At 55.6% G+C, this 9,802-nt stretch overlaps 1 protein-coding gene across 1 annotated transcript; it reads right to left on the bottom strand.

Annotated features, from left to right (window-relative positions):
• Nucleotides 1-3,136: 3,136 nt before the first annotated feature.
• On the bottom strand, nucleotides 3,137-8,350 carry ZP1 (zona pellucida glycoprotein 1). The gene is given in 11 exon segments (XM_032414804.1): nucleotides 3,137-3,350; nucleotides 3,421-3,610; nucleotides 3,693-3,820; nucleotides 4,751-4,892; nucleotides 5,595-5,735; nucleotides 5,865-5,927; nucleotides 5,930-6,052; nucleotides 6,055-6,175; nucleotides 6,462-6,583; nucleotides 7,789-8,036; nucleotides 8,223-8,350. Coding segments are annotated over 11 exon segments (1,620 nt in total).
• Between the last annotated feature and the right edge of the window lie 1,452 nt (nucleotides 8,351-9,802).

Here is a 9,802-nt window from a genome sequence, read left to right as displayed (position 1 = left end):
GTCAACTAATCTTTGACAAAGCAGGAAAGAATGTTCAATGGAAAAAAGAGTCTCTTCAACAAATGGTATTGGGAAAATTGGATAGCCACATGCAGAAGAATGAAACTGGACCATTTCCTTACACCACACACAAAAATAGACTCCAGATGGTTGAAAGACCTCAATGTGAGACAGGAGTCCATCAAAATCCTAAAGGAGAACACAGGCAGCAACCTCTTCGACCTCAGCCGCAGCAACTTCTTCCTAGAAACATTGCCAAAGGCAAGGGAAGCAAGGGCAAAAATGAACTATTGGGCCTTCATCAAGATAAAAAGCTTTTGCAAAGCAAAGGAAACAGTCAACAAAACCAAAAGACAACCAACAGAATGGGAGAAGATATTTGCAAATGACATATCAGATAAAGGGCTAGTATCCAAAATCTATAAAGAACTTATCAAACTCAACACCCAAAGAACAAAGAATCCAATCAAGAAATGGGCAGAAGACAGGAACAGACATTTTTCCAAAGAAGACATCCAAATGGCCAACAGACACATGAAAAAGTGCTCAATATCGCTCGGCATCAGGGAAATCCAAATCAAAACCTCAATGAGATACCACCTCACACCAGTCAGAATGGCTAAAATTAACAAGTCAGGAAATGACAGATGTTGGCGGGGATGTGGAGAAAGGGGAACCCTCCTACACTGTTGGTGGGAATGTAAGCTGGTGCAGCCACTCTGGAAAACAGTATGGAGGTTCCTCAAAAAGTTGAAAATAGAGCTACCATATGATCCAGCAATTGCACTACTGGGTATTTACCCCAAAGATACAAAAGTAGGGATCCAAAAGGGTACGTGCACCCTGATGTTTATAGCAGCAATGTCCACAATAGCCAAACTGTGGAAAGAGCCAAGATGTCCATTGACAGATGAATGGATAAAGAAGAAGTGGTATATATATACAATGGAATATTATGCAGCCATCAAAAGGAATGAAATCTTGCCATTTGCAACGACGTGGATGGAACTGGAGCGTATTATGCTGAGCAAAATAAGTCAAACAGAGAAAGACATGTATCATATGACCTCACTGATATGAGGAATTCTTAATCTCAGGAAACAAACTGAGGGTTGCTGGAGTGGGGGGTGGGGTAGGAGGGATGGGGTGACTGGTGATAGACACCGGGGAGGGTATGTGCTCTGGTAAGCGCTGTGAATTTTGCAAGACTGTTGAATCTCAGATCTGTACCTCTGAAACAAATAATGCATATATGTTAAGGAAAAAAAAAAAAAAGAAGATAGCAGGAGGGGAAGAATGAAGGGGGGAAATCGGAGGGGGAGATGAACCATGAGAGACGATGGACTCTGGAAAACAAACTGAGGGTTCCAGAGGGGAGGGGGGTGGGAGGATGGGTTAGCCTCGTGATGGGTATTGAGGAGGGCACGTTCTGCATGGAGCACTGGGTGTTATGCACAAACAGTGAATCATGGAACACTACATCTAAAACTAATGATGTAATGTATGGGGATTAACATAACAATAAAAAAATTAAAAAAACCCCAAGAAACAAAAAAAACATTTTTTTTTTGAGAAAGTATATTTTTTAAGATTTTAATTAATCTCTACACCCAAAGTGGGGCTGGAACTCACACTCCTGATCAAGTCACATGCCCCGACTGAGCCAGCCAGGCGCCCCCAAAGAGGTACAGTTTAGATCAGCAATGCTATTTGGCTGAGGATGCTCGGGTGGCAAAGCTTTAGCACGATGCTGATCTGTGGGGTCACTGGCACCCCCGTGTCCCCACAGAGCCTGACAGGGTTGCCGGGTCAAAAGCTGTGCCCCTTCTATCTAAGAACTTCTTCTGAGAAAATAATATACAAAGAATTACATGCTTACGTGAGGATAACCAGTGTTCAGCATGAGTAATAGATTTGGTTTCCATCAAAGGAAATAAAATATATCACAGTTTAACCGCAACATGGAAGACAAGGCATCTATTAAAAGTGATAGGAAATAATACAAGATGTCTACTTTTGTGGTAAAAAGTACCCCAGAGAGATAAGTCCGTTACAGAATGTGATTCCATTTGGTATCTACAGAATCATGCTTTTAAACACAGCGTTGGTGTGATTCACAAAACCACCCTTCCATGTAGTTTGAAGTGCTTACATGAGCTTCGATGCTGAAGGCAGTGGTGAGAAGAGGAAGAGTCAGAGGTGGGGGGGCGGGTAGAAGCACCAGCTCCCTGACCCCTTAAGAGCAAGTCAGCCTGGCTCCTGCAGCCAACACCAAGCTAAGAATCCTCATGCTTTCGCACCAGCCCTGAGGAATACATCCTGTTGCCCCCTGCACAGGCCAGGAAGGTGGACAGACTGGCCATCCCCAGTCACAGATGGGAAGACGGGCCCAGAGAAGGGAAGCTACGCAGCTAACTTCCACAGCAGGTGTCTGGATCTTCTGGCCAGAGTGTCTATTCTGTCACCTGCAGCTGCAAAAGCCTGAGGGGTGGCGTTTCCCCCACGCCTCCTCATCTGGGCTATAAACTGGCCTTCATGTTAAAAAAAGAAAAAAAAAGTAAGTGTTAAGTTTGGGGCAGGAGAAAAAATTTCTAATAACAGAGGCCTGTGTGTAGCAATGTGAGAGGTGGGCACCACTCGGCAGAACGAGCTATACGGTAGTCTGTGGCCTATGGGGGCAATTTGTGTGTTCTGTAGAAAACCTAAATATAGGGGCGCCTGGCTGGCTCAGTTGGTTAAGCGTCTGCCTTCGGCTCAGGTCATGATCCCGGAGTCCCGGGATCGAGTGCCGCATCGGGCTCCCTGCTCCACGGAGAGTCTGCTTCTCCCTCTGACCCTCTTCCCTCTCGTGCTCTCTCAAATAAATAAAATCTTAAAAAAAAAAACAAAACCCAAAATATATACCCAAAGTTTATCCATTTACCTACCAGAGAAGCTGCTCGGTTATAAATATTCAAAGCAGATTTACGTTGAACGTGCTGTTTCTAGAGTCAGAAGCAAAGCCACTCTAGAACATTGTGACCAGGGTGTAGATACAGGGTTGGGGCATCTCCTTTCCTTCCTCCCTCTTGAAGCTTTGTGGTCGCCTCTGGGCTGATCACCCGCCACAAAGCCCCGTCTGGGACCTCCGTCTGCTTCAGCTCGCAGGGTGCTGGAGCGCTTGGGGGACCAGCTTATACTGAACAGAGGGGGAGTGGGCATGAAGAGGCATGAAGAGGGGCCTCTGGGAGCCAGGGTCCAGGAGGGCGAAGGTGGCAACAGTGAAGCACTGGTAGTGGGATGGGAAGGACAACTCTGCCCCATCCAAGGCTACCAGTCGGGTCCTGTAGCTGTCACCGTCGAAAGGACACCTGGGAAGGAAGGAAGGAGGCCACAGAGGGATAGGGGCGGCAGGTGGGGGGAGCCCCGACTGCCACTCACCCGTCGGACGGGAGGGGCCACTGAGGCTGCTGGAGGGGGCTGGCGCCGGGGGCGGCCCGGCTCTGGTGCAGCAGCAGGGCCAGACTGGGGTCTGTCCTCCGCAGGAGCCAGACCTCCACCGGGACAGGCTCGCGCAGCAGCCTCACGAGGGGGTAGTCCCCCTCCCCGTAGTAGGAGCAGAAAGTCTCATCTGCGGGGCGAGGGGCTCGTGAGCCTCAGTGGGCTGTGTGGGGGGACGCAGGGCAGGAAGAGAAGGCCCAGGGACCCCGTACCCTTGGCGATCCGAAGCTGGAGCCGCAGGGGGCCGGACTGGGTCATGGGGGCTGGCGAGGGTGGCAGGAAGATGGATGCCCGGAGCGGCAGGAAATCACCGGCGTTGAAGACGCAGCACATGTGAAGCCTGAGGTCAGGTGCAAGAGCATGCAGGGGAGGAACACAGTGTCATGGAGGCCAGCTCGCTTAGCAAACCAGACACCAACTATGCGGATGCAGCAAGCAGGGCACGGTCCAGCCCGGCAGCCGGACGCCACCGAGCACGCACCAGGGGGACCTGAGCCCTGCCTGCCTCATCTGCCCAGGACAGCTCAAGCTGGCCCCAGACAGCCCCCCAGTGTTGTCATGGTCCTCGCAGTGGTAGATGGTGGGCCACTGGGACTGGGGTCTCTTGCTGGCCTAAGTGACACCACACACTCTTGGTGGGGGCCCATGCCCGGCACCCTGTGTTCTGCAAGGGAGGCTGACCCCATCCTACCCCATCCACCTTTACCTCCAGAAGGGCCCTCCCTTTACCTCGGAGAGGGAGCATTCCCGCCTGGGCAGGGCATCCCTGGGGAAGACGTCCTGCAGCTGGAGACTGGGCCTGGCACAAACTAGGTGCTCACAGGCATTGGGGATTCCAGCCTGAGCGGAAGGCCTTGTCTGAGGAGCCACCTGCTTACTCCTATGGGCTCTAGCCGTTTCCCCTCACTGCTCCCTTCCTCTGGGAGTCCCTGGAGCCCTGAATTCTGGCTAGCTCCCCCAGCTCCTAAATCCCAGGGTCTAAAGCACAGTGGACCTATCCCTCCACCCTCTGGCCTGTAGGTACTTAGAATTTTAAAGCAAAAGACATTTGGACCCGCACACAAGCAGCCCGTCCCAGCCCTCGTGGCAGGTAAGGTGGGGAGAAAGACCCCTGGGCATCCACTTGGGGCCAAGCGTGGAATTTTGTACCCAAATGTATTAGCTCTGACAGGGTGCCCAGGCGGAGGCTGGCGCTGGGGCCCCTGCACTTCAAAGGCAGCGGGTAGAAGCACAGCTGCCCTCAGGGCACCCCCACTGGTGTCCTAGGCACCTAGGGTGGTTCTGCCACCGGAGTCCGCGGGTCCCAGGGGCCCCCTTCAACCAGAGGCCCCCCGTGAGCTCCTGCCGCCAGCAGCCCCTCAGAGAGCTCCCGCCCCCGGGTATCTCCTGCCTCATCTGTGGCTTCGTGACCTCTGAAAGGAAGAGGCAGCAACAACCACACTCCTGGCCTCCGCTTCCTCCGGGGGCCTCAATGCGGGTCCCTCGAAGGACCCAGATTTTCTCCTGCATGACAACAAAAGAAACTACAGAAGTAGAAGCACCACTGCACTTATCTCTCAGCTGGGCTGTCCCAGGGGTGCTGGGCTGGCTCAGTTGGAAGAACACGGGACTCTTGATCTTGGGGTTGTGAGTTCGAGTCCCACATTGGGTGTAGAGATTACTAAAAAAAGTAAACTTAAACTGGGATGTTCTAGACCAAAAGGTAGGGGTACATGTAAAGATAGATCTATTACGGGGCGCCTGGGTGGCTCAGTCGGTTAAACGTCTGCCTTTGGCTCAGGTCATGATCCCAGGGTCTGGGACCCAGCCCCGCGCGTCAGGCTCCCTGCTCAGCGGGGAGCCTGCTTCTCTCTCTGCCCCTTCCCCCCTGCTCATGCCCTCTCGCTTTCAAAATCTTAAAACAAACAAACAAAAACAACTATTACTACTTCCCTGGGACGATGGTTATCAGCAAGCTGGGCTGTACGGGCACCCCATCTAAAGGTCCCTTCTGCAGGCATTCTGGGGCTCAGGCTCTCCTAGGAACAGGGTGGGATGAGCTGCAGCGCTGGGGGAGGGGGGCAGGGGGAGGAAGCCCTCCTGGCGCTTCGGGATTCAGGTGTGGAGAGCTCTACCCGTGTTGCCATAGTAACAGGGCACCTCTCCGCCGTTGTCATAGCAGCAGCCCGCCTGCAGACAGGCTTCCTCTGAGCTTCTCACTCCACAGGGGATGGGTCTGGAGGACACCTGGCACCGCCCCGGAGTCAGACGCACACCTGGGGATGGGACAGAGCGGTGAGGACGCGAGAAAGGGCCACGCCGGGCAGCAGACTTCCAGGGCAATGGAGGGAGTTGGCTTCCTGAGCCCAGTCAAGGGCGATCAGGCCGTCCAGAGTCCTACATACCTGGGTAAGGTGGCTCGTCAACCCCCCGGTGTTCCAGGGTGCCCCACTGGGGTTTAACCTGGGATGGGTGGTGGGTCCAGGTCCGAGGGACGGCAAGGCAGGGGTTGCACGGACAAAGCCGTGCTCTGCGATGGGGCGGAGGGGCCGGGCCTGAGGAGTGGGAAGGGAGAAGCCCATGGGTGGTGCCGGTTGGGAGTCGGAGTCCAGGCGTGGCCAGGTTTAGGACAAGTCAGAGTGACATCTTGTGTTGCATCAACTCGACCATCGGGCAGCACGGCTTCGATGAGCACCCTCAGGTGGGAGTGCCCATCCTGCAGGCGAGAGGGAGATGGGGGGTGAGGGGGGCAGCGAGGGGAGGCCGCCCAGCATCCCAGGCGGAGGTGGGGGGGTCAGGCAGGGAGCTGATCTGTGGGCTGGTCCCAGGACCTAGCCCCCCTCACCCACCACCCACCAGCCCAAAGGCAGGTGTGACAAGCACAGCGATTGGTCGTGAGCTCCCTCTCCAGCCTGAGGCTGTGTGAGGTCCAGCTGACTCCAAGCTGTGCCCACCCACCAGCCCCCACCCCACCGCGGGCCCGGAGCAGGAGCAGTCCCCACCTTCTCCAGCACGTGGCAGCCTTTGTAACCCACAGAGAAGACAGCAGGTGCCCGGGGCTTGGTGCTGACCCAGTGGTAACAAGCAGAGCAGTTGTTTACCTCAAACCGGTTCCCAAATTCATCTGGGGCAGGGGAGAGAAAGAGGGAAGGGAAGCATCAGAGATGTTTAAGGGTGAGGGGCACTTGGGGGGCTCAGCCGGTTAAGCATCTGCCTTCGGCTCAGGTCATGATCCCAGGGTCCTGAAATCGAGCCCCACATCGGGCTCCCTGCTCAGCTGGGAGCCTGCATCTTCCTCTCCATCCGCCTCTGCTTGTGTTCTCCTTCTGTGGCAATAAATAAAATCTTAAAAAAAAAAACAAAACAACGTTTAAGGGTGGAGCCAGAGACTGTTGGCATCTGCTGAGAAAACCACACTCGGGAGTGGGAGCCCCCAGCTTCAGTCTTAGCTTTGCTACCGGCTTACGGTCTGTAAGGGAATAGCTTTAGCTGGTCTTTGACCTTTCCAGCCACGGTTCCTGGTTAACAGCACACAACAGCAAGCAGGAATGAAGATATGGGGGGAGGGGGGTAAAGGTTAGCGGAATCTCAGGCACCGGGCTGGGTATTCTCCGCCTGTTCCCGTAACCTCGGCTCCCCACATTCTGTGGAGGACGCTGCTGAGGCGCCAGGCCGGAGCTTTGCCAGGTGCACACGATGAGGGGCGGAATGATGGGAACCTGGCATGTTGTAGGTTATCTGCCAGGTTAACCGGTTGTTGCAGTCACTGGGGGACGCATGCTAGAGGTGCACCCCCTCTTGTCAGCCCAGAGCACCAGGGCGCTCCCCGGGTGCAGGCATACCCCCGGGACTCCTGTTCAGTGCACGGGGCAAGGTTGGGGGGTCTTCATTCCCATCTTACAGATAAGGAAATGGGTTCAGAGAGGCCAGGTAAGTTTTTCAAGAACACAGAGCTTAGAAGCTGCAGATTCAAATCCTCCTTTGAACCCCCCCCCCCACCTTTCTCCACACCAGGCCAGGCCCACCAGGGCCCTGCCACTCAGAGCGGTCTGTGGGCCAGTAGCCTGGGCGTCAGCTGAGCTCGGTCACAGATGCGGAGCCTGGGCCCCATGAATCAAGACCGCATCTCAGCAAGAGGGCCTGTGCACACTTCCCTGGGTGACCAGGGAAACCGAGAATGGCAACTCCCCTCCCTCCCGCTCCCCCCTCCCCAGCGTGGTGAGGGAGCGGGGGCCAAGAGGCCTCTCCTCTTGTTCCTGCTGCAGGGGAAGGGTCCCCGCCTGCCACTGCAGCCCGGGGAAGTGGGGACCACGGTTCGGCCACACTCACCTACCACCTTGAAGCGGACCGTCTGGCCTGACCGGGGGAGCACTCGTAGCTGCAGACTCTTGACCCCGCAGTCCTGGCTGTACCCCAGGCCGGAGAGATCAGGCTCGGGGAGTAGCTGCTGCCCCAGCCCCAGAGCGCTCACCAGCAGCAGGGCCACGTGGCAATCCCAGACCCCGGCCGAGGCTCCTGCCGTCACACAAACCACAGCAACCCCCACAGGCCCCCGCCCGCCCAGGTGAGGCCCAGGACTTATATGGGGGAGGTGGCAAGTGGGAACTTCGAGGGGCAAAGGGCGCCCACCTGGAGGAGCCCTGCCTGGCCACCAGGGGCTCTAGTGAAATTCCCGCCCTGAAGGCCAGGGAAGGCCCCCTCCCAGCCAGGGACCCTGACGGGCTGCCCCGAGAGCGGCCCCTCACCCTGACTTCCCGCCTCACAGCTGGGCCTTGAGGCCGGCTCTGCGGGGCTCAGCCAGGTGATCCTGGTTGGGAGGTGGAAAGGAGGGAAGCTTCCGGTACAGGTGGCTGCAGGGGGGCCGAAGGGCGGGTTCCAAGTCCCTCGTCATCCCCTCCCTATCCAGGCCGGCTCTCCAGGGCCTCCTGCCTGCACCGGGGCCTTGGGGCCACCAGAAGCTGCAGGGGCCATGGGGGGTGGGCAGCGGGCCTGGTTAGGTAACAGGGCTTTCGGGGGAGGGGGCGCTAAGCAGACCCCAGAGGTCGAGATGCTGCCCCTGCCCTGAGAGCGGGCAGACAGATGGGGTGACAGGCCAGCAGACAGACTGGAAGCCCCTCACGGGGCCCTCCTGATGATCAGGGCGATTAACGGGGCCATGGCTGTCACCAGTGACAAATCACAAGAACGGACAAGAAATGGACCGTGGCCTCCCGGATGGGACCCTGGAGCAGAACAAGGACTGGAGGTAAAAGCTAAGGAAACGGACTTAGGTTCGTAACAGTGGATCAACAGGGGTTCATTAACTGTAATAAACCTACTGCCGGAATGTGAGAGGGTCACCCTACGGGACACTGGGTGCGGGGCCCATGGGACCTCTGTGCTAAATCTGGAACCGTTCTGAGAAATAAAGTCCATTAACAACCACAAGAAGCCTGGCTCATAGGCAGCAGTGCTTCCCATGGGCCAGGCAGCCCCAAGGCCTCGCCCAAGGCCTCGTTACCGCCGGCCTCCTGTGGGGGAGGCCTGGCAGGGTCCAGCTCCGCCAGCGAACGCCGCTGAGTGTCAGCCGCCACAGCTGGGTGGCATGTAGCTCAGTCAAGAGTCTGGCTCCAACCCAACCCCTACCTCTTCTCTTTCTAGCCGTGGCCGGGACACTTCGCTTTCTGGGATTCATTTCCCTGCTAGTGAACTGGGGAGAATGCTCGCAGGGTGGACAGAAAGACGCACAGTGACAAAGAATGGCTGTGACAAGTCCCACGTGGTAATGATTTAGCGCTTGAACTTCACCATGACTAGAGCGTAGGTGGGGGGAGCTTGGAGGGTCTCCCTGGGTGCAGGGCAAGTTAAGGCACGGGGCCAGGGTGGGGGTGGCGGAAGCATGGGGGGCACAGAGGGTAGGGGTGGGGGTATCGTGTTGAGGCAGAGGGAATTTGGGGTGATAAAAGCATAGGGCTGCAAACAGGGGATTTCAGGCCGACTGGGGTCCCTGGAGGGGTAAGGGCTGGTGAGGTGGGTTTTAAACTTTTTCTTTTGAAATAATTTTAGACTTAGCGAAAAGAATTTCCCTACACCCTTCACCCAGATCTCTCACATATTAACTGTTGTTAAAAACAAGGCAACAGGCCCCAAAATAGCATCATTTATGCTAAGCCCCATGTCATCAAACCAAGACTTAATTACAGTTTTGGCTCTCCCAGAAATGGAATCTTAAGCCAGCCAAAAAAAAAAAAAAAAAAAAAAGGAATGGCCTGATTAGCCTTAGCCAATAATCTGATCAACAGACCCTTTCCATCCCCTAAAGGAAAGTGACCTTGCAATGAACCAACCCCCATTTTTACTTGTA

Source organism: Phoca vitulina, unplaced genomic scaffold (genome assembly GCF_004348235.1).
Source record: "Phoca vitulina isolate PV1807 unplaced genomic scaffold, GSC_HSeal_1.0 scaffold16, whole genome shotgun sequence".
Classification (NCBI taxonomy): Eukaryota; Metazoa; Chordata; class Mammalia; order Carnivora; family Phocidae; genus Phoca; species Phoca vitulina.
Note: the sequence above shows the minus strand (reverse complement) of the source record. Positions and strands in the feature narration are given on the sequence as shown.